This window comes from Syngnathus floridae, chromosome 4 (assembly GCF_059516105.1).
Source record: "Syngnathus floridae isolate MCC-2025c chromosome 4, RoL_Sflo_1.0, whole genome shotgun sequence".
NCBI lineage: Eukaryota > Metazoa > Chordata > Actinopteri > Syngnathiformes > Syngnathidae > Syngnathus > Syngnathus floridae.
This window is the reverse complement of record NC_142416.1, coordinates 17,465,407-17,489,995: the sequence shown is the minus strand read 5'-3', so window position 1 is coordinate 17,489,995 and position 24,589 is coordinate 17,465,407. Positions and strand designations below refer to the sequence as shown.

The 24,589-nt window shown below is 42.3% G+C and overlaps 1 protein-coding gene across 2 annotated transcripts in view; it reads left to right on the top strand.

Annotated features, from left to right (window-relative positions):
- Window positions 1–24,589, top strand: part of sdk1b (sidekick cell adhesion molecule 1b) — a 138,609-nt gene that overhangs the window by 82,853 nt on the left and 31,167 nt on the right. The window contains exons 6-18 of one of the 2 annotated variants that reach the window (XM_088374446.1): window positions 2,166–2,192; window positions 7,322–7,424; window positions 8,877–9,052; window positions 10,991–11,074; window positions 12,576–12,770; window positions 12,890–13,006; window positions 13,429–13,596; window positions 14,643–14,745; window positions 14,819–14,992; window positions 16,340–16,476; window positions 17,585–17,732; window positions 22,480–22,620; window positions 24,321–24,502. In XM_088374446.1, coding sequence (XP_088230572.1) covers window positions 2,166–2,192; window positions 7,322–7,424; window positions 8,877–9,052; window positions 10,991–11,074; window positions 12,576–12,770; window positions 12,890–13,006; window positions 13,429–13,596; window positions 14,643–14,745; window positions 14,819–14,992; window positions 16,340–16,476; window positions 17,585–17,732; window positions 22,480–22,620; window positions 24,321–24,502 — 1,755 coding nt within the window. The remainder of the gene's footprint in view (window positions 1–2,165; window positions 2,193–7,321; window positions 7,425–8,876; window positions 9,053–10,990; window positions 11,075–12,575; window positions 12,771–12,889; window positions 13,007–13,428; window positions 13,597–14,642; window positions 14,746–14,818; window positions 14,993–16,339; window positions 16,477–17,584; window positions 17,733–22,479; window positions 22,621–24,320; window positions 24,503–24,589) is intronic. The other variant, XM_088374447.1, reaches the window with a different exon arrangement.

Sequence of the window (24,589 nt, the reverse complement as noted above, 5' to 3'; positions counted from 1 at the left end):
CACAATCACACAAACAACAACACGCGTACACACCATGTGGACACGCTTGTGACCTGCTTGTTTGTAAATCCTTCGGGCAGATTAATACACTACGGTGAATTCATGAATACAAAGTGTACCTGAGGCCTGGAAAATTTTCACATGGGATCGAACTTTGGTTCTTCAAAAAAAAATATTCCTGATTAATTCGGTTATAGTTGAAGTCACAATTATTCAAATGATGATTTATTTTTGGTTGAAAAAAAATAAAGTCAAATATTTTGTAATTATGCCATTTTGGTAATTGTGGAGCGTAATCATAATAGTTTTAATTTTGATTAATTGCAGAGCGCTAGATCAAACTGCATCTAAATTCAAAATAAATGAATAACACATCTTTTTTTGTGGCTTGCAACAAAACAAGTTGAATTGAATATTTTAAGAATTTTTTTAGGGGAAGAGGTGAATTGTCACTGCAATGTCCTCTTTGTTTCTCTGCCCCCCTCTGCAGAAAAAACGATAATTCAATATGGCAAAGGAAAAAATTGAAATCCCTCCAAACCAAAATCTCTGTGCTTTAAAGTGAGTTCATTCAGTGACCCCCGTTTTTGGCACCACTCAAGAACAGTGAACATTATTGTTTACATCTGGATTTTCTTTTATCCACCACCTGCTGCAATGTCTCAGCGCTGAAAGGAATCCATTAACATAATGTGTGGGCCATTTTATACACACACACACACACCACACTGTCTAATGAGAGCCAATACATGAGCTTCTGCCTTGACAAAAATAATATTCACTTTTGATTGACTGTCATTTGCTTTGCTGTAGTGTAAAAGTTTACTGGAACTTACTCAGAGTTGTTTTTTATAATTGTCTGTGTCAGGGGTCACTAAAAAAATCCAGAAAATATAGTGTGGTTGTGATTTGCTATGGTGGCATTATGAGTTGTTCCTAATATTTTGATCTCAGATCAAATTGATTGATTTTGTAAAGACAATAATCATTTTAATTAAGTTTACAATAGTTATTTGTTATTTTATGATAACATCAATTCTTCTTAAATATCTGCCTGCCCCTCCATTTATTGGTTTGGCTTTATCTTTTGTTTTGAGCTCGTGTGCTTTTGTTGTGCTCATCTTTTGTTTTCCCGTCTCGCCGCCGAGCAAACGTTCAGTCCACGGCAACGTGATTCATCGGAATCTAATTTACGGGCCGATTGCGCAATGTCCACTAAACAGTCAAGAGCCTCGCACGCACTTGGAATATGCGAGTGGTGAGTGTATGAAAACAAAAACAGAAATGAGGTGGGTGTATCGATAGATGCAGAGCCAAAGCAGATTTACGGCCAAGAAAACGTCAATGCCTTCATTCTCGGTCACACCATAACTGGACGCAAGAAGCTTCTTGTGGCATTACATCCTTTTCTGTAACGTCATATTTTTTTAAAAATTCTCTTTCATGCATTTAAGCATGTCAAAAAAATCGTTCAGCTGCTCTTATTCTCTGTGGCTCATTTCACCCCTGACGATTTGATTTTTCTTCTTATCTAGTCCCTTTGCGCAAAACCATGCTTGAATGAGTTGGGTGGAAATAACTTGTACGGAATCGTGACCTCGAGCCTAACAAATGTTAAAAATTCTCCAGCATCTTGTAGAAAGTCTTTCAGAAGAATGAAAGTTTCAGAATTCTGTTTAATTGTCGTGCTTTTATTAACAGAGATGACATGGAGGAATTTGAAGTCCTTTACCTCTGCCTCACTTCTCTGAGTTTTTTTTTTTCCTCCCTTATTCCAAATAGTATTCATTTAAGAATCTAATGCTTAAAAAATGTGAATAGTTGTTTGTCTGTGAGACTGTGAACACTGGAAATTCGTCGTGCACATAAATGTTAAAAGTTACAGAATGTCAACACACAGACTTTAATTGGTTTAATAGTGATGAGGGAATTGATTACTCTACGTTCACGTGAGCTACGTTAGCTAGCACGTTAGCTAACACATTTTCTGTCTCACAAATTAGCACCTGAAACAAGCATATCCACTCAAAGTATATTCGACTGCGACGAAAATTCGAACCCTCAATTGATTCAAAACAAAGTTGTTTTTTTTAACTGCATTTTCAACTATGCACTAAAATAGCTGTTCTTTTCTCCTTCTTTCTTTCCACCCCTCTCGCTAACAGTTGGCAAGAAGAGCCGAGGGTCAACAGGTAAAGCTTATGTTTACATTTACAATCGATATCTTTGTGTTGTCTCTGGATCGTAATATTTTTGCGAGCCACTCTTCCATACCGAAGGGATTTTCTCTGCTAAATGCTCGTACCGGCGGAGGCGGCGGCGGGTGGTCCCATTACTGCAGCCTACTACCATCATGAATAACTAACTATGGAAAAACACGCACATAAATAATGTGTAGTTTGAACACTCTGAAGTAAATGTAATGGCCTCCGGCGTTATTGTACCGTGGTTTTACACGCCGGTGGCTGACTCGGACAGGACCTGTTGTTTGGTGTTATACCTTTCGGTTCAGCTCGCATTATGATGAGGATCTAATTTATGTACAGCGCCGTTAATTGGTGTCAAGTGTCCGACCTCATTGGTCACCGCAAAGAAAAGGCAAGGTGAGCCTGGCAGCTGGATGCGAGGGAGTGGAACACACACACACACACGTGTGTGTGGATACTAAGTTGTGTGTTTACTGGAATTTTGTACACTGTATCGCAAATCTGGTTTAGCCTCCCTCTCAAAAATGTTTGTAAATGGATTAATGTATTCAGGAACACAAATCCTTATAATAGCCCAAATGATTCAAGACAAAGAAGCAAAACGTTAAAAGTATAATTGTCAATTTACAGATTGTTTTAAAAAAAGGATTAATCCAAATTGATCCTAAAAATGTATTTAGTTTAATAAGTTAGCGTTTAAAGATTGTTTAAAAATATCCAAATCCTCTAATGGCAGTGTATCAATAGTAATTTTTCATTAATCTTTGTTTTTTTGTAACTAATAAACACTAGTTAATAAACAGTAACTGGGCAAAATGGTTTTGTAATAACCTTTCACGCAAGATTCAATTTGAGCCGATTTTACCATTAATCAGTTGTATAACCGATAGAATAATCGGTTCTAAAAATATTCCGACTGTGAACTGTATTGAATGAAAATCCAGTGGCAAAATGAAACCTGATTGAAGGAACTTGAAAATAAGACGACCCGCAGGTTTAGCTTGTCGCTTTTCCGCCGGCTCTTTCCTGTCGTTTAAGTGACAGGACGTTAGCGTTGTCGCACTTTCAACCTGACTTGACTCACTTAGCTCCATTTGAACAATGTCTTCTGACAGACCGTGTTACCTGAGCTTGAGTCCAAAAACATTGCGAAGGTGTCACTCTGATCTCCTTTAACACTTTTTTTTTTAATCAGGAACAAAAATATATTGTATTTAATGACTACAAAGGAAACGAACTCAATGAATTGTAGGTTATTTTTCAAAATTATCCCCCCCCCCCCCCCCCATTTCAAAGTCTCTGAGAGGAAAAAAAAAAATACTGTATTCGATGCTGTACAGTACTCGATTGAAGTGCATCGTTCTACTACGTATTCTGTCTTATCCTGTACGTGTAAATATTTGAGCACCATATTTTTTATTTAGGACTCATGCCCCGGAGCGTCTGTTTAAAATAATAATCACGAAAATAAAATAAAAAAACAATGGTGTTCACCATGCTCCCACTCATTCATACACGTATTTTAATCTGGTGTGCTGATGACGTTACGTCAATATGACATTGTGGCATCGTTCTAAAAGTAAGGGGTGGAAAAAAAACTTCTTTCCTCAGTTTTTTTTTCATTCCTCTTAAGTCCATCGGAAAGAAGATGGAGGATTTTGGCAACTCCGAAGCGAGGGATGAATATTTAAAATAGGGCAACGCTCTGCGTGGGTCGATGGGGGTCATTTCTTGCCTGCTGGTGGTGCTAGTGGTGATGTCGCGGCGTCGAGAGGCTAGCGCAGTCAGACCGTGACACTTAGCTGTCAGCGAGCAGCATTAATGAGCGCCGTGACATGCACAAACACTCGCCTCGTTTTCGCAATCGCATGCGGTATTCTCAAGCCAGTGAGGGAAATGATCATTTTCTACTTGCCAACAACAAAAAAAAACATCTCCCTCTCGTGTTTTTCTCCTTTTGACTTACTTATAAATTATTTCACTTCCAGGCTGTTTAATTTCCCAAATGGATGTCCGAATGTATTGTACTAGTTTTTCCGAATATCCAGTGAGGAAAGGCATCAAAACAACATTGGAAAATTTTCACGGAAGACCACAAAAAAAAAAAGAGTACAATAGGGCTGAAAGATAAGACTGAACAAATTCGCCTGGAACAGATTGAGGACATTTCCATTCATTTCAATGGGGAAATCTAATTTGGGACAATTCCCTCTGCTCTCTAGGTCCTCGCAGAGTTTTGTTTAAAAGGCTTACAACTCACGCACGCACACACTACTGACTACATGGTGTGTTGAGTGAGTGGCAGATTTAATAAGAGAACAAGCTGTAATCCAAGAGAATCCATTCAAAGCGGGATTACACTCTAATCTGGATGGAATCACCTCTCATCTCTCTCTCTCCATCGCACTTTCCCCCCCTCTCTCTTTTTCTCTCTTTATCCATCGCTATCTCTTATCTGCCGTAAAGCTGCACAAATCCTTTTACTAGCCCTGTTTTTTTTTTTATCATTCCATCCTTTATTTAATTTAGGTTTTTTGTTGACCAGCTATCAAGCACATACACTCGCCTAGCTGTCAATCAACAGTGATTGCATTGTAACATTGCAAAAATGTCTTTGGTGCCAAATTACACATATTCAGTCGGACGCAAAAAGGCACACTGTGTTCTTTCCCATTATCCTCACAGGTTTGTGTGTGTGTGTGTGTGGAGCCATGCATCTGAAGAGACAGTAAAGTCATTAGCATTCAACCCTAGCACAAGCTAACGTGACGTCGACTGGCAAGTCTAGTCTCTATGGTGTTTTTTTTTTTTTTTTTTTTTTTATCAAAGGTTGTCTGTTTTTATAAGGTTGTTATGCTTTCGTAGGACGGCGGCCGACCACATGGTGTTTCTCATTCGCTTAAAGAGCAATCCAATATATTTTGATGAAATTTCTGGACTTTCCGCGTCGCCTCTTTGCAGGGAGCCGTTCGAGCTGGCACAGCTTGTGCACGCACAAGGAATTAAAAGCAGAAAGAAAAAAAAAAGTTTTGCCTGCCATTATATTAGCGTAAAACAAACTGGAAAATGTTTCAACGGCATAAAAGGAGCGTTGGGCGAATGAGGGACGATGGGCTCGTGACAAGATGAAATAATATTTCCCCAGACGGGAGAGGCTGTTAGCGAGAGGAAATAGGAGGGACGATCACACATCCATATGGCGTTTTGCTTTCTCCTCCACTTCCGCCATCTTTTACTCCGGCGAGACGTCGGCCATCTGCGACACTTCCCTCGACACGCTGTCTGCCTCGGCCGAGCCCTTTTATTCACCTCCTTTCAACCTCCCTCGAGATTCCGTCTGCCTCCCTCCGTCCGAGCTAACTGGCTGTCACCTTTAGCGCGTTACTCGGGGCCACTGTCGGCGTTTAACACGCTCACCGATGTCTTCTTGTCTGACCTCGTCTTAATGACCACCCTCCATCTTGCTCACCTGCTCCAGGTCTTTTTTTTTCTTTTTTTTTCCAATTACAACACGTTGTACGACACGTTGGCCCTTTGCACGATGACAACGTTTATGTGTGATGAAGATATCTAGTAACACAGCCACCCCGGGAAAATCCACCTATTTGAAAGTGAAACCTGCTCAGGGCAAATAGAACTTACCGTATTTTCCGCACGATAAGGTGCACCGGATTGTAAGGCGTACCTTCAATGAATAGCCCATTTTAAAACTTTGTCCATATATAAGGCGCAACGGATTATAAAGCGCATAGAATAAATAACTCAACGTTGCTCAAACATTAATGCAATCACAATATAGTAACACTCGAACTAGTGAAAACAATAACAACATATCAATAACTCAACGTTGCTCAAACGTTAATATCACACAACACACAAAATAAACACGTAAAGCATACTTTAATAAATTAGTCCTCATCCACAAATCAATATTGGTCCTTATATAAGGCGCACCGGATTATAAGGCGCACTGTCGGCTTTTGAGAAAATTTGAGGTTTTTATGTGCGCCTTATAGTGCAGAAAATACGGTAGTTAGTTTCAGTCTATTGATACCAGTGCAACAAAGCCTGCAGAAGTTATCTAGCAACCTTTACAGTCATTAAAGAATTTCTGTCTGTGAAAGTTTGGGGTCATATACAATTGACTCCTATTCTCTTTTATTAACGAAAAAAAAAATCCCATATTTAATGTTAACACACGTCAGAGCATGGTGTTCGCCCCCAATTTTCTTTTAGTGTCACTCCTCTTATCTTCCCAGTTCGTGACTCAACCTGTACTCCTAAGTTGGAGCACAAGTGGGTGTCAATGACAAGTCGCTGGCATGTTAAAGTGTACGTGAGTGTGAGATTGTGCGAACGTGTGTATATATATGTGTGTAGTCATTCGCCTACTTTATTACACCCGCATGTCTTATTCCCTGTGACAGCGGGATATGATTCTTTGGCTCTTGCGAATGTCTCCCAAAAAAAGGAGAAGGAATAAAGAGCAGGGAGTCAATTACCACCTTATTGGTGCTAGGTTTCAAAGGGGAGATGAAAGACGCTGCTCACCTCCAAGTGCGTTGGCTCCCTAACCCCGCACACACATCCCCATCCAACTCCTGTCACAGTTGGCCTCTTTAATTTCGACTCCTTACTTCTGACTGATTGCAAATCTGCATATTCATAACTACGTGGTGCCGTGGCCAATCCAATGACGTTCGAATGTGTAGGCACCATTTCTTCTCATACTAATTCTGCTGAGCACATTATACACTTTTCCAGCTGTGATAAGAATCCTATTGAGTCTTTTTTTTTATTATGAGAGGCCATTTGGGTCATAAATCATCTTCTCCCTCGCTCCTTCTCAGACACGCACACATCATCATCATAATCTCTTACTCGCGCCACCATTTATTTTACCGGCGGGGACATAAATCATTGTTCACGCATACCAGTGTACTATTTTTCATGTTATCATTGTCACACATGTGTAGTGTTATCCTCTTTGCAATTCATCATTACTACTCTGAAGAGTCAAGGGGGGGAATGGAGAGTATTTGTTGATGGTGGATTTACTGTTCAAATGGAAATACGGTGAACCTCGTGAGATGAGTTTCATCTTTTTACGGCAGATTTGGAGTCAGACGTTGACGCTCCGGCGATTGTGATCGGACCTAAAGACACGACAGTGTTGGCAGGGACCAAGGCCACCTTGGAATGCATCGCCAATGCCAGGTACGTTTATTTTATTTATTCATGATGGCTGCCATATTTGTTATGTTTGTGCAATCTAATGTAAGCCAATACAATAGCGCTGCTAAATGTATTGGCAGCATCATCAAGCACTTTAATTCCTAAAGTGTATTTGAAAATTCATGGGTATTAACATCAATGATGATTTGGAAATCTCAGAGCGCAACCAATATATAAATTTCGCAATGCGGTTAATTTAGCACAACTGTGAGTTTTACAATGAGCGGCCTGGTCTTGTTAAGAACTGCAACCTTCGTGAGAGCCGTTAAATGTATTTGAAGTGCATGACAAATGCACACCAAATGACAATTAGCACTCCTGAAGTTGCATAGGCCTTGTTGTTTTTATATCAAACACACCAGAATATCCAACAGTGGAATAATAGCAGGCAAAAGACCATTTATGTATGTTGACCCAGCTTTTCGAAAGATATATTTCATCAGCGTTCAGATGCCGGCCGACTGTGTTCAAATCAACAGGTGATAAGCTGCACACGCTCCCGAAGCGCTCTCGAGTGTTTGGAGAGGGGTTTTGTCGGATTGGCTTATTGAGCCGCTGTCTGTCTGGCTCGTTCGTGTGTGTGTGTGTGTGTCTTGGCCGAGCTTTTTCCAAGATGCACAGAACAAATCAGCACACTCACCAATAGATAGTTACGCATATCAGCCAATGGAATATAACTGTTGAGAACCATTGGAAAGAACCATAGCAAACTTAATAACATATATTTACCAAGCGAGAGAGTGCTATTAATAGCTGTTGGTGTTATTATTGATTATTTTATATAAATATATATTTACATTTTTCACAAAATGTTAGCAGGATTTGCGTTAGCATCATATGTGTTGGCGTTCATCTCACAGGTCTTGACTCTTTCTGGGTGATTAACAATGAACACAATGGAAGTTTAGTTTTATTGAATTAAAATTAGTACTGTTTATCTTCATCGTTAAGTCAATTTATCGCAAAGTCATGAATATCTAATCCCCACCAACTAATAGAGGCAATTCTGTCTAAATGAGGGAATTAAGTCGTGGATTTATGGAATTTCCAATGCAAATTTAATGAATACTTGTAATCATTGCTAATAAGAGTTTTTTTTTGTTGCCAAGTAAGAGTACAATAAGTTGAAATGAAACCAAAGCAGATATAAAATGCACTTTGATCAATCCTGTCTTATAAGAACAAGAACAAAGTAAATCTCCTTAGCGGGTGCTACGACAACTTTTAAAAGAAAAAAAAGAATCAAATGAAATAAATTTATTCGCCAAGCCAGATGTTTGTTATGATGATTATTAATATTATTCTCTAAGGAAATAATACTTGTGATCTTGCAATAGTTGTCATTCATACTGTTGCCATTCATTTGCTCTCTCATTTACTAAGTTCTACTTTTTTCCTCTGTCACCTCATTATCTTCTTCCTCCTCCTCTTCAGAGATGTAGACAGCTTGCTGGTAGTATGGAAACGCGATGGGCGCCACTTGGCCAGTGGGCGTCAGCTGGTGATTCCCGTCCCGACCTCCTCGGACAGCGGCGAGTATGTTTGCGAAGCGCTGCTCGACAACAGCACCGCCAAAGTTGCCCAGGCCAAGGCGCACCTCACTGTCATTGGTAAGCAAAAAAAAAAAAAAAAAAAATGGAATTGCTGTCCGGCCCCTTTAAGAACCCATCATATGTTTTCAGCGGCTTTACGAGCCACTGGTATCTTTTCTGCGGTGGCATCACAGTAAAATCCAATGAAAAAAAACATAAAAATGCTTGTGAAGTAAATCCTCCTCTTGTGAGACATCTGGTGACGTCGACAGCGTTTTCAAACTGGATTTTTTTTTTTTTTTGTGACCACCGCGCCGTTGAACTTGATCAACTGTAAAAAATTACGACACACTGAAGAGTGAATTTCCCCGGAGAATGAAAAAGGTATAATAAATCAAATAGTAACATGTCCCTGGAAATTGCAAATGCGCACGCTGCGGGTATTAAATGTCCACCGTGAGACAACTCCAGCTAAATCTCTTGTCCGTCAATAAAGTGTATCAACATGCAGTAAATTAGTGCGCGCGCGTGTGTGTGTGTGTGTCAATTCCACACTTAGAATGTAATGGCAAAATGACACTATGGACACACACGCCAGTTTGCCCGCCAGCTAAATTAGTTTTTTTCCCCCTACTCCGAGTCACAAATCAATAATGGGGGTGGGATAAAAAAAAAAAAAAAATCAAGGCAGTCGCATAGAAGCTCTCATGGCAAGCGGTGGCTGTCCTGGATATTTGTGTGTAAATAGAAAACAACAGACCCCAGCAGCCAACGGTTGATTGATGAAGCGCTCCCTCCTACCCGCACGTCAGCGTCTTTTTTTTTGATCTACTGCGGTTGTCGAAGCGTGGGAGCGCCTTAACGCAAAGAGAGCAAACTAGTGACGCCGATAGAATTCTCACGAGACGTAAGACCTGCCAGAGTGTGCTTAGCCCTTTTTCTACTCTGAGCACACACATCATTGGCGTTGATAATCGGGCGGAACAATCATTTTGGAGATTGATATTTCCATCGCGGACGACACGATTTTGCGATTGTCCAAGTTACCTTTTTTGAGAATTCTTTTCACAGTTAATATTCATCACGCGCTATAATATCAAGTCATAACAGCTGCTCGAATAAATACGACAAAAAGTATATGTACACCCCCCCCCCCCCTCCCCTCCCCTTCAAGGCCAAAAGGGCTGCTCAGCATCACTGATGAATAATAATACTCAGTATCTAATATGGACTCAATAGACCTCATGAATGCAGCGAAATTAATTTCTATACAGAACGGCGCGTGTGTGGAGGGGGTGTGTGCGTGCGTGTGCCTCAAAGGTCTTCATTATTCAGTCGCATTTCTATTCTGCCCACCAATCGGAATATGTATGACACGGGGAGCTGGCGTGTTGCGTCGCCACCGCCGACAACAATAGATCTGTTTTTGTTTTCCCGCTGCTTTACTGCCACACAAATGGGACACCAACAGAAACATCTTGAAAACCCAAACCGGCTAAATAAATCCAAAATTATGTCTTTCGCTTTGTGCGTCTTGGTACTCATCTGATTGAAGAGGATTAATACATGTGCTTTATCAGTGTCACACCACCAGGGGCTTTTTTTTTTTTTTTTTTTTTTTTAATTATTATTTTTTTTATCATGTCGCTTTTGTTTTCTTTCACGGCACACTTTGCCAGTCGAAAATCACACGCAACTCCAACTGTGCTCAATAAACATGAGACGGGTGTCATGTGGTTGAAAAGGGAAAGCACAAAGAATAACTTAAAAGCAGGCCTAGTCAAATAGAATAAATGTAGAAGCTTCTAGTTCCCCTCACGCCGGCCGTCTTAAACTTACACTTTCTTTTTTGTGTTGCTCAGATTCTGACTTTGATGTAGTTTTGCGTCCGGGATATTCAAATTGATGTATTCCATACGTCTTCTTCCAAAATGTAATGTTATGGGACAGAAATTGTTTGACCATTTTTAGTTTGCAAGGACAGAAAGAAGATCATGTTTTGTGTTTTTTTTCCAGAGCCACCATCGTTGACCGCTCAGCCCCAGTTGAAGATCATTGCTCAGATTGACAAAAATGTGGAAATTCCTTGCTTGGCCACGGGTACGTTGCTTTTTTTTTTTTTTCCATCGGCAGATATGAGCTTTATCTTCTTCCCAATTTCCCAAGCGTTCACTTAAACTCTTCCAGGGTCAGTGTTTATTGGCTTGCTGCCAGAGTAAAATACTTCAAGCTACTTTATTGATTATTAAGCAAGGACACTTTCGCTTGACGTCAATGTTGATTGTAATTGAATCGGCATGAAAAATACGAAGTGTGCCACCAGAAATTGTAAGTTGGTAAAAAAGGTGCTGTCTTACATTAAAATTGTTTATATTATTTTTACCAACACAATGACATGCTAACATTAGCATTGATACTTACGATTGAACACAAATGGTGAAACAACACGAGTAGACATCCACATACTGTATATATTATTTATCTTCTTTGAAAAATTTTAATGAAACTTCAGTAATTAAGGTTATTGTTTGTGTTGATCACTCAATTTAATTGTGATTATGCTTTGAATATAAAGTACAACATTATAGAGTGGAAGTTTTCCTCATGAAAACACAAACAAAACACTTTTCATTCGTTTCAAAGGGGAAAGCTGAGTTACACAGTCGAGGACTTGGATTTCAAAGCACCATTGTATTTCAACAGCGTCCCTCATTGTGCGTCTGCGTGAACATCGAAATTGCGTTTAGCAGTAGGAGCAGATTAAAACAGTGACACCAAAACCCATTGTTCATGACAGCTGCTAGAAAGTGGATTACGCAAAGATGATTTAACGTGTAGGAGTGGACGCGGCTTAGGAGGGGAAAGGGAAGAAAAAAAAAAAGTCAACATTCTCGCATCCGTCACACGGCGCCGAGCAAGTTTGACGTTCCTCGTCGATACTGTGCGGGCGTTATTAAATAGTCTGAGCGCCTCGGGGTGAGGGCAGAGCAGAGCGATGGCGGCTCCGACGAAGAGTGACAGGCATTGAGGAACCGAGAATACTTCACGCGGGTTTGCGGGAAGTTTGACACCGACGGATTGAGGCGAGAAGCTGGAATTCTGAGCATGACGTATCGTCACGCACACACTGTACAAATTAGTATGGAGAGCTGATGCTAATTACATTAGCCTCATGCCTGTCACTCTCGACATAAGTGTCAGGTAGGTTGCCGCTGTAGATATTTGCTGCTATAATTTATTAAGAGTGTTTTTCAGGTGCCCCCATCACCCAGACAGGGCTGCAATCAATATATTATTAGCAGTCATTATGTCGCCATACATATTAATAGCAACAGAGAGCAGGGAAAGGCGTTGTAGGAGCGACTAGCACTGCTCGGGGAGGTCAGATGTTTTTTCAATTGTGTCCTAATTAGATAAGATGGATGTTTAACGTTTGTGTGTACAGAACCCAGGCTCAAGTTTCAAGTTGTGAAATGTATCATCAAAATATCACTTATGCAATGCTGGGTAAAGTGTAATTGCACATCCATTCCAGTAGGTGGCAGTGGCACCCCCATTTTTTCAGGAAAATGAACGTACTTCAACTCTTTGTTCTGCACAGGTGTGCCTCCGCCCAGATTGGAATGGTACAAAGACGCCGTGCCTCTCTCCAAGCTAGCCAACCCTCGCTACAAGGTCACGAGCGCGGCGGGCTTGACGGTGCGGCGAGTGCAGCCGGGGGACGGCGGGATATTCCAATGCTTCGCCCGCAACGTCGCCGGAGAGACGCAAGCTCACACGCAGCTCCTCGTTTCCAGTGAGTCCTCCAAGGATGCTGTCATCTCGCTCTACGTCTCCATCCCTTCGCCCTCTGCATCCTCAACTTTCCTCTCGTGTCTTCTTTCTTCCCAACTTTGCTCCCTCGCTGCATTTCAGATGCGCCTCCGACCTTCACCGCGCGCCCATCTGACAAAACCGTGACTGAAGGGAACACCGCCTTGTTTATATGCCAGACGAGCGGCGCGCCAAAGCCTGGCATCACCTGGAGGAAAGGTAACATGTTCACAGAAATTGAAGTCTGCATCCTGGGCTCGCCACACACTCAGCGTGAGCGATATGATTGAACGCGACTGAACTGGACAATCAAGAGCAAATTATAGTCACTGACGCACACCCGGCAATTGACCTTCCGTCGCACACGCAACATAAAAACTGCCACTCTTGATGTGCTGACCTAGAAACCGCATTTTGAGGTGCCACTTGTACTGTCCTGTCGTATTTTTCATTCCGCCATAAACACCATGGCGCCACTGTCAGGAGTGGATTGCCTGTATATTATAATACATAGAGGAAAGTGAACAGAGACTCTCCACCCTTTGCTTTTCAGTCACAGGCACATACAGATTTCTAAATATATACATGATATTAAATCCGTTGCTTTAGGTTAACGAAATGTCTCAATTTCTGTGTTGTAGGATTGCAGGTGTTAGCCAGCGGTTCCGTGCAGGTTCCCAGGTTCACACTCTTGCAGTCGGGCAGTCTGCAGGTTCAACCTGTCAGCTTTCAGGATTCGGGAGAATACACCTGCTTCGCTTCCAATTCGGAGAAGACCATCAATGCCACGGCAAAGCTCACCGTCTTGAGTAAGTAAGACAATCCAAATGACGACTCCAAACTACCCCCAAACATTCAGATGTATGTCCAGAATTTTATTTTGGAATTCTTGTGGAGCCCATATCATCCTGGACTGGGAAATGGTTTCTTCCAGAGGCCTTGACAAAGTTCGGCGGAAATACATTTAAATCAAAAGATTTTTTTATATGACTAAACTTCAAGGGGCGTATCGTCCTTGTCGGGGCAGCAGCTACATGAAATCCTTCAATACAGACGCGGAACACTAATGAAGCCGTCCCTGTCGGGTGGCATTAGTCCAGCATAGCAAACAGCCGCACGATTGCCGATCGATGTCACGGGCAGATGCGATGGCGAATAAATCATGTGATTGGCCTAGCAGGAGGACGACTGAGTGGCCGCTAAACGTATCGATCGGCTCATTTTTACATTTATTCCGCCAGCTTCACATTAAATACTGCTGGATTCGATTAGGCCGGCGGCCGGCGGGATGCTCGCCGTCAGTGCTTCTTTGCCGGGTGATTCATCTAAAGCGCCGCCGTCGTCCACAGTGAATGGAGCCGGTGACGTCCTCGCCCGTGCACATTTTTATTTCTTTTTCATGAGAGGAACGGAATACCACGTAGTCAGCACTTTTCGGACAACACAAGCGCAGGCGTGTCTTTTTTCGAGCAGATAATGTACGTCCTTGTACGGTTGTGCTCCGCTAGTTCCTGGATTAAATGGTGACTAATTGATTTTTTTTTTTCTTCTTACGAGTCAGGGGCAACCTTGCGTGAACGTTTAGAATAACACAGCATCGCGTTTAACAGAACTAATAGAAGCCTTGGACATTTGTCACGTTTGTGTACTCGAAGCAGAAGTTCTCCGACTTTTCACACCGAGCAAGTGTTGATCAAATATAAAGTGGAGGTTTTATGCTTCTTTATTATTATCTTGCTTTAAAATAACATTAACTTTTGGGTATTAAAGGTTTGCTTAGTTTTGATGATTTTTTTTTTTAACGTGGTTTAAAAGGTTTGCAAACCACTACTATTGTTTTGACTGTCGTTTTCAGGTCGCACCATCATCTCTGTCCCCCCGTCCGAGCTACGTGTAATCAAAGGCACCACGGCCTTTTTGGCCTGCAATGCAACGCATGACCCGAGAGTCAACATCAGGTATCAACTTCTTCGTTTGAGAGTGTTTGTTTTCAACGCAGGAAGTCTTAAATGCAGCGCCTCTCTGTTGCAGCTACAAGTGGGAGCGAGGAGGTGCGCCCATCTTGACCACCAGCGGGGGGCGTGTCTCCGTACGCCAAGGCTCCCTCACCATTGGCCAGACTTGGTCAGGTGACATCGGGGATTACACCTGCACTGTGATCTCGCGGGCTGGCAACGATTCGCGCTCCGCTCGCCTGGAAGTCATGTAAGTTGCCATTCCTTAACTACAAAAAATGGCGGCTCAGATTTGAAACTAGATTAAGATAAAAAAAAACGATGCTTTTATCGCTTTCCCCAATGGGAATGTACGTGGCAGGAGTCAGAAATTACACACATCGATATCTATAAAGTGTTATTTAATTTGTCATCTGTTTTAATATTTTCGTCATGGTGCAAATGTGTCGACGATTATCCCCCCCCACACACCCAACGAGTCACTAATATTAAATCAGGTCGCATGCATATTTCACCCAGCGCACCTCATTAAAGCTGCTGTGAGGGAATGCTCCCAGGTAGGGGCCCATTATGTATTAATGAGAGCTTGTATGATGTATTTATAAACCATACTTATGCTATATTCATACAATTACAGGGCAGGAAGGCGGGAACTCGGGTCTGTAGTCTTCGGAAGCCGAGAGAGCGGCGAGGTTGCTTGTCCGTCGGAGTGGCTCCGTGTTTACGCTTATGGGAAAAAAAAAGGAGGGGACGGTAAATTAGGGATTTGGCGCATGCGTGAGAGTGACATTCTCGTTAGCTCGCTATCATCGGGTCACGGAGGCTAACAGACGCTGGCGGCTGAGGAGACAGACTAATTACCAGCAGGTTATTGGTTCAACTCTCACAAGGCCCATCCATGTGTTCGTCACTCTCGAAGTGCGTGTGTGTGTGCGTGTGCGTGCGCGGCCTCAGCGGAGGTAAGCGCTCCAACGTTCTCTATGCTCATCCATTAATTAATGCCGTCATGTCAGCTCTAAGAAGAAAACATCAATCTCATTTCCCCTCGTCCTCTTTTCTCTTCCCCGTATCCTCTCGGAGCATCGCCACCTTTAGCATCACCTTCATCTGTCTGCCATCATCATCTTCACAATTACTTTATTGAAATATGGAACGACTCAAAGGTGACGACAAAAAGAAACAAGTTAATAATGGCAGAGTAGGAAATAAATGAGCCGCTGTTTTTCTATAGCTACTGGCCTCGCCTAAAATATACTTGGACCCCCAGGTGGCAGGCCAGATAATTGATGATTGGTAATTTTCCGATTTGTTTACAGGAATTTGTTTTCACATTTACTCTCGTTTTAAGGGCTTGTAAAAAGATTTCTTTGGCCACCCCATGGACCCCCCAAGGAAAAAATCCTAGCTCCGCCAATGTCATCACGTTTTTTCTTATACAGACTGTGGTTCGACTTAAAGTGTCATTTCGTTTCTGTTGTTCCATGAAAGAATATTTGAAGGGGTTTAACTAATATATTTTATCTACTCTATGCTAATGTCATACTTTCTCTGTGTAAAAGTATGTGTTGCAAGTTTTGTTTTTTTGTCTTGTGCACAGCGAGTTGCCACACTCTCCTCGCTCCTTGGCGGCGCGTCTCAACGACTCTGACTCACGTTCGGTCCTGCTCTCCTGGCTTCGTCCTTTCGACGGCAACTCTCCGCTACTCTACTATCTGTTGGAGCTCTCGGAGAACAGTACGTATAAGCGTGTGTGTGTGGGGGGGGGCTCTGGTGGGCTAATTTATAGCCCCAGAGCGGCTAACAGCTGTTGGCTCGCTGTCTAGCTGGCCCTGATGTACGCTCATTTATAAGCATATGGGGAATTGTGTTGCAGCGTAAATGTACGTCCAGGTTCTCTATAAATAAATTCTCACGACCCTCCCACCAGTCTCGTTCTCCCGCTCGCTTTCGATTCCTCCGTCAGCACAGATGTTTGTAACAGCAGGCCGCGTCGCTTTCAGATGGCACACAGAGGGAAAGAGGGATTGAGGAAGAGAATGACAAGATGGCTACACCGACGTCTGCTCGCCTTCTATTTTGTGCACAGGCAGGCACTTTCTTTAAAAATAAAACTCAAAAAACTCAAACGCCACGCGTAAACCTGGAGGATGTAACCTTCACTAGCAAGATTGAGGCCTCGATTCGCTCCATCCCTGACTCAGAAACACCTCCAGCTCACAAACACGTTAATGATGCGACGCTACGTTACGTTGCTAGCTTGGACTTATTCATCATGGAGTATTGGCGAAAATTAAAAGATGGATGGATGGATGGATGGATGGATGGATGGATGGATGGATGGATGGATGGATGGATGGATGGATGGATGGATGGATGGATGGATGGATCGTTTTTCTTCTGCTCTTATGCGCGTGTGGAAAGCAATATGTAACAAAAATATGTTTTCATCGAGGGAGAAAAGAAGTGCGAAGGGGGGAAATTATTGCAAGCCTGGCGACATTGAAGGATAGACAAAAGTGGTTTTGTTATGTTGTCGCTGTGTGAGTGCACCCACACACATTTGTGACACATTAGATGCTCGGGGTGGCTGTTGCTAATGCTCGTATTTATCCATCACACAATTGCTTTCTTGCCTTTGCATTCTTTGTATACGCTCCCACATTACGCCTGCCATTCACACGCGTGACCACTCGGATGAGAAGGTGCACGTAGACAAAATGGACGTCAATATCTGTGCTCCTTTTATTATTTTGGGCGGCTTTTATTTTGAAATATTGTCACGGTTTATCCATAGATAGCAAAAAATTTGGTAAAAAATGATTCCCTTTCTCCCTCCTTCCAGACTCTCCATGGAAGGTCTACCTGTCCGAGGTGGACCCCACCGTGACCAACATATCCGTGGGAGGGCTCACGCCTGCCCGGACTTATCAATTCCGACTTTGCGCTGTCAACCACGTGGGCCGGGGTCAGTACAGCGCAGAGACGCAGCGGTAAGAGTATTTAGTGTTCATTGGTTGTTGTTTTTATCCCCAAGACTCGCTTTCGTTTTATTGCGTATTTAGTCGGAAACCTGGAACCAATTTGCTGGCCGGAACACGCTGTGCTTTCTGTGAAATAGAGTTTTGCTGCAAACTGAATGCCAGTCAGAAAGCAGGATTATAATCATGGCTATGCCCATAGAGAGGTTGCATAATTTAGTGCATTCAAATGTGAAGGTTTGCTGTTAAAAATCCATTTGCTTTAGTTGCAGACCTTTCTACGATCAGGTGCTTGTTGGAAATGTACTATGTTATTTCCCCGCCAGTCTCTGGGAATTTAATAGCCAGCGGGTGGGGGGAAAGCGAGCGGTCTTTTTGTGAAAGTGGGGGAGTGGATTTGGCCTTAAAAGCGGACCCATTGTTATGCAGGTGTGTGTGTGTGACGGGGTTGTGAAAAGACGGGACACTGACGGCGGCATAGAGGGAGGTGTGGTTTCTAATTTTGCTTCTGAACACACACACACACACAATAGCACAGATGTGGCCATTGACAGATGCCAGATGTCGCTCCTCCAAATATAATTTCAGCAATGGAGCTGCTGCCAATTGTAATGATAGAAAGTGCATTCATTTAACAACCTAAACGAAGTTTAGTTTGAACATATTGTGCTTTTTTTTTTTTTTTGCAATTTAAGAGTACACAGGTAAAATCATCTTGACGGATCAAAACGTAATCCCGCTGAAGCGAACTAAATTCCACTTGAATCGTATCACACTAAGTATAAATTGTGCAGACGTGTCCTTTATTTGTCGATTGCCAATCTTCAGTAGTTTTTTTTCCTCGTCTTCCCGTGCGTCGGTTCTCTCCGACAGCGGGCCACCTGCTCCACGGCACAAAGTAGGTTGTTAGAAGCACTGGAGAACAGAATACATTGATCCTCCGCAAATGAGAGACTGGCAGGTGGACAAGTCATCGGTGGTCAGCGTATCAGAGCAGATGGATACGGCTCTTCATCAGCGTTCGTTTCGTATGTGACCACACGCGCGACGCTTTTAATCTCTTGGACGTCAGTTGGAACCAGGCGACGCACGCGTGCGAGCGGCCAAAAAAAGACACTTGGTGCTCTCGCCTGCAGCTCCAAGCTTGAGGCGTAACCAAATGCGTCATCATCTAGTGGAAAAGTGCCACTAGGATGACAAAAAAAATGATTATTTCATAATTTCAAACACTTCCGAGGTGGCAAATGGATTCATTATTTAAACGCTAAGTCTATCGGGAATTAAAATGGCGGGTAAGAAGTTAAACTGATTTCCTTTCAGTGTGTTGTCATCTGCAAGGCGGCCAATTGTTAATATGTGTTAATTGTTTTCAGTCACACTTTTTAGTTGAGATGATTTGTTCAGACATTTCATTAACCTTTGAGATCACATCGGAGGATATTTGTCATGATTGTACTCGAACAGCGCATTTGAAATGTCGTGGGATATGGACAAGTGTCACGTAACACCATTCTTGATGACTTTAGAGCCGTATTTGAGATATTTCATGTCCAAATCTGATGAGTGCAACCTGAGGAACTTCAACAGGGCCGCTGTCATCAAATCACTTCTTAGCGGTGGAGCAACGTGATCCCTCCTGGCCTCTCGCTTTCTCCCCCAGCATCCAATTTCCTCGAACAGCTTGATCACTTTTCATTTTTCTCCAGCCATTTTTGGCAACCTTTTACTTTTTTGTCCATCATGTCCTTTGCCCTCAATTATTTCATCTTTCACTTGTCTTTCCGCTTTCCTCCTTCTTCTTGTTAACCTCGCTCGGCGTCCAACGCTGTTGACCCTACCTGGCCTTGATAATGATTATGACTCCCAAAAACGTCGAGGCGGGGGGGGGGTAAAGAAAAAAGAGGGAAGGGGGAGAGCTTGTGGCTTTACTGTAAGCTTCTCAGTTTACATAATCAGTAAGCATATGTGTCCATACACACACACACACAGGCATCACATTTGTCGCTCGGCTTAGGATGCGCCGCAACATCCGATGGCCTTTTCCCTGGCACGGATTATGACTTGCCACATCTCCCTCTTGAGTGATGATGTTCCGAGCTACTGAGCCGTTAGCGATATGTGCACGTTTGTTAAAATATGGTAAATTGGAATCATCTGCAATGATAAGATGCAAAGATTTTTTGGGTTTACGTTTATCCCTCCCATTTGCTATGAAAACATTTACACATTATAGATTTAAACACCAAAATATTCCTGTAAATCACATCATTTTGTCAAAATTCTGCTAGCTTAATGCTAACAAGCCTGGCTACCATGTTCTATGTCACAAATGTTAACTAGTAGCAGTTTTATGTTAGCATTAAGCTAGAAGAATTTTACCTGGCTACCATGTCCCATGTCACAAATATTAACTAGTAGGAGTTTTACATTAGCATTAAGCTAATACAAGTTTTTCAAAAGGTAAAGCTGTTTTAAATATAGATGTCACTTTATTGTATTGTTGATGATGATAATGAAACCTGATTGGCAAGATAAGACAAAACAAAAACAAAGACGATGACAACAACTAACAACAAATCATGATATTAGCTGGGGAATTAGCATAGACACCAGACAGAGTAGCCCCATGGCTTTTGATGGTTGAAGTTTACCATCTGGAAACAAACTAAATGTAATCTTCGACAATCTTTTTTTTTGACTGAAATCGACGATGTAAATTAGCACGCCACCCAAGTACATACACGCACACAAGCTGTTGCACCCCAAAGCAAAAAAAACCACCTCATGAATTGCCTTCATTCCCGCCCAAATCGTTTAAAAGTAAATATTTCACATTAAGTGGGTTCAACACAGGGACGTTAACTTCGCACAAACATGAATCATAAAGTCCCAGCTGACGACGAGGCGCCAACACTTTCCCGCAAAAATATACATAACAGCGTTTGTAGCTTCCGAATAATAACTCTAGCTCATAAGTTGCTCTGAACGCTGTTTGACACACTTTATCTGTCCCCTGCTATTAAGGAAAAGAGGATGGATTTCTGGAGGAGATGAACATTTTCGTGTGTGTGCGCGCTTGTGTGTAATTCCCCACACTGCAGGAATTAACACAAGTTTTTTTGTGTCATCCTTCACCATTTAATGCCCACACGCTTTCGTGGCACCGAATCCACATTGCGTATCGACTTTTAAATGAAACGCTTGAGTCGACCATAGCTCAAAGGAGGTGGGGAGAGAAAAAAAAATGGCGATTTATCGGGTGGAAGAAATGCAGGGGAAATGAGGGTAGCGGATATTAAAATGTTGAAAAGTAAGCAGCTGGGGACATGGTGATTGGACAGCGGGGTGTTTGGACATGGGCTAAGCGCTGCACCCAAATCTTTCTGACCTCTGATTTGTTGGCTTGTTGGGTATTTTCAATTAGGAAACATCGACCCATCCAATTCCGATACCTCTGGTCCTCATTAGAGTCGCGGGCGAGCTGGAGCCTATCCCAGCGGACTCTGGACAAGAAGCGGGCTATGATTATTGTTTCTTTAGTATTCTACTGAGCATCCAGGACCCGTGGACCTTTTTCACGTGTCACGATACAATGAACGGCCGTTTATCCTTTCTGCGATAAACAGACGTTCTCTGTAAAATCTACGATGCAGAGAGGCCATATAGATTTTTTGATAGTTTTACTTCTCCCACAGGCTTTAAACACAAATTTATTCCGAAGCTCCTGCTCCTCATTCTCTCCCTGTCAAGAAATGGGAGACTCACTTTGAAGAAAGAAAAAGAAGATTCTTGCTTTGTATGTCAGCTTCAAAATATTTACGTATCCAGGGTACTATATTGATGGTAAATGCTGCTTTTCTCGGTGGATGGAGATTGTAAATGGGGGGGAAAAATCAAGAATGATCAAAACAGATGTCGAAAAGCAAGTGAAAGTCATCGCGTTCATCTTAATTTGCGATGGCGATACACTAAACGCGCTTTTGCTGTCTGCCGCCAGGCCGTCGAAACACACGAGGCAATCTGCAGTTGGCGCTCGTAAACAGCCGGTGTCAGCGACAACGCTCCCCGGGGATGATGGCTAAAGCACTTCCATCATCATCTGCTGTAGCTGTTGCAGTGATTGTTTGAAGTAAATGAACAATACCGCAAGACAAGGAAAACAAATGAATGGCGTGACACCGCAAGGCTGTGACAGTAGAATGAAAAATGGGAGAAATGAGCGCAGAATAGCAAAAGTGGATGACGTAACGGGATTTGTCGTCATACATTGCAAGAGTTTCACAAGGTGCCTGAGAAGGAGAAGCTTCAAGCTTTTTGTTGCTACTCCCACTTTCAATTTACGGTCAAAATAAACTTAAAGCAAAAGTGATTTACACGTTGTTTAGTTAAGAAACCCATTAGCTTTGCTAAAGTCTGTTTAGCGTAATGCTAATTTATACAGTATGGAAAATTCCATTAACATTAGGCGAGATGATTAGTTTTGGAGCATTATCATGTGCACAAACTGCTTAATTTTTTTTTTCCTGATTGTACTTATGTATATTATTATCGTGTGTCATTACTTCTTAATGAAGAAAAAATGCAATGGGAAAAAATCATTTACAATACTAATGTTTTATGTCCCAAGTTTGGGACCTCCTGAATTGAATTGGAAACAAATTTGTTTTGACTTTATGATATTACTACAATAATATGGAAATATCAAAGTGCTCATCCCTAATTAGCATCGTTGCTCCACTCTGTTTTCATGCTATGTCAGGTTGATGCTGAGAGAAGAAGCGCCAAGTGCCCCCCCTAAGAACATTGTGGCAAGCGGGCGAACAAACCAGTCCATTATGGTCCAGTGGCAGCCTCCTCCAGAACCGCAGCTCAATGGAGTCCTCAGAGGATATATGCTCAGGTACAATGTGAATGAAGCATACAGTTTGAGACTCTAAATTGTCTATAGGTGTGAATTGAGGTCTATTGTTTTGTTTGTGTACCCCCCCCCCCCCCCCCCCCTCTTCAACCCTCTCTATCGCAACTACAAAAAAAACAATAGTCTGCCAATGTCGATGGTAACCAGCACCCTTTATTAAAGCCCACATTAACTACATGGCCAATTGCATTCTGTAATATATTATATAGTGGCGTCACAGTATGCATTTTTAAAAACTAATCTCCGTTTATGGAAAGCATTATATCACAAGTGCAGCCGAGTGTATTAGTTGCTGTAAAATTCTTCTACCGAGCCTACACAAATGTATTATTCATGATCGCATGCTTGCAACACACTGGCGTTCATCTAAAAAAAAAATACACTACTACAGAGGACAAATTTGCTTTTTTTTCATATAAATATTATCACCACCACATGTTTATATTGTTCATGGCACAATTATGGTGCAACATCTACTCACAGTCTGCATAACAGTAATATGTACGCATCAAAACAAATATACTTCGGAGGCAGAGCATTCCCATTAATTTCCGAATGCAGCCTTTGTTATAATAAAGCAATCAGCAGCTTGCTTGAACTGTGTTAGTATATAACTGAACTGTGTGTGTGTCATGTAAAATTTTTTCAAACTAAAGTCAAATTACAAACTAAACCACATTTACACCTGCTGACCACATAGCATGCAATCATTTTGAGTGATTGAACACGTAATTTAGCGCTCATTTTACGTATTATAGTCCAAGATTGGAATCAGTACATTGCTGGAAACGTACCTATAATTTGTTAGAGTGAGGGAAAATGCAGTTTAGTTTCTGCTATTTGCGGTGTTATGACGTCAGTCCCCATAATTACAGTGGTCATATATGTATGTAACTTTAAGGACCTTGAAACTCCTCTTCTATAGCTTGTTCTTGTTCTGAGCAGAAGCCCTCTCAAAAAGAACACAACCATCTTTTTTTTTTTGGGCCATCTTCCTCCTCGCTTCGAATGTGTCACACTGTTTGCAATCAAACTGCCCTCCGCTGCCTCCTGCTCATTTGCATATAATTGCAGCTCCTGTTTTTAATCCTTATTCACTGTGTAATCTGCTCCCACTTCACTGAAAGCACAACCTCGGCCGGCTCGTTTCGGCTTCACGGGACACGAGGGGCCGCCCACCTCCTTTCTCACCTCGATTATCCTTTCCTTTTATTTTGCCAGTTTGTCATCTCCTCACTCCCCACCTTCTGTTCTTTCTCTTCTTTCCTCGGCTCTGTTCACCCCCCTGCTCCATCCTCCATCCGAGCTGTTTATCTCCCCGCCTGCATAAAAACATCCTGTCAACCTCCAGTGGCGCCCCCAGTGGATGTAACTCTGTTGATGTGTGCGCGCGGGTTGCTCGGGTTGACACACGGCACGTCCGCCACAGCGCTGAGTCAGCTGTTCAAACAATCTTGTTACATTTTGACGCTGGATGAAGATCTGACATACAGATTAGTGCTGCTTTTTGCTCCGATGGCAGAGCGATAGCAAAGTGCTAACACGGTATGCACAAAAAAAAATTGTAATCTGTGGACCGATCTTTCGATTCACTTCCTCTTTAAGAGACAATAATTAAATTAATAATAATTAAAATAGTTATATGATGTGACTCATCAATGTGTGTACCTGTGTGTGTTAAGGTACCGTCTAGCGGGCCTTCCAGGTGACTACCAAGAGAAGAACATCAGCAGTCCAGAGACCAACTATTGTTTGCTAAAGGAGCTGATCATCTGGACCCAGTACCAGATCCAAGTGGCTGCCTATACTGGCGCCGGCCTGGGCGTCTACAGCAGTCCTGTTACCGAATACACACTGCAAGGAGGTCAGAATACACGATGTCCCATCGGGATGTCCGTTTTACCATTTTTAATATTATAAACCATTCTGGCGTTTTCAAATGTTGCACTTT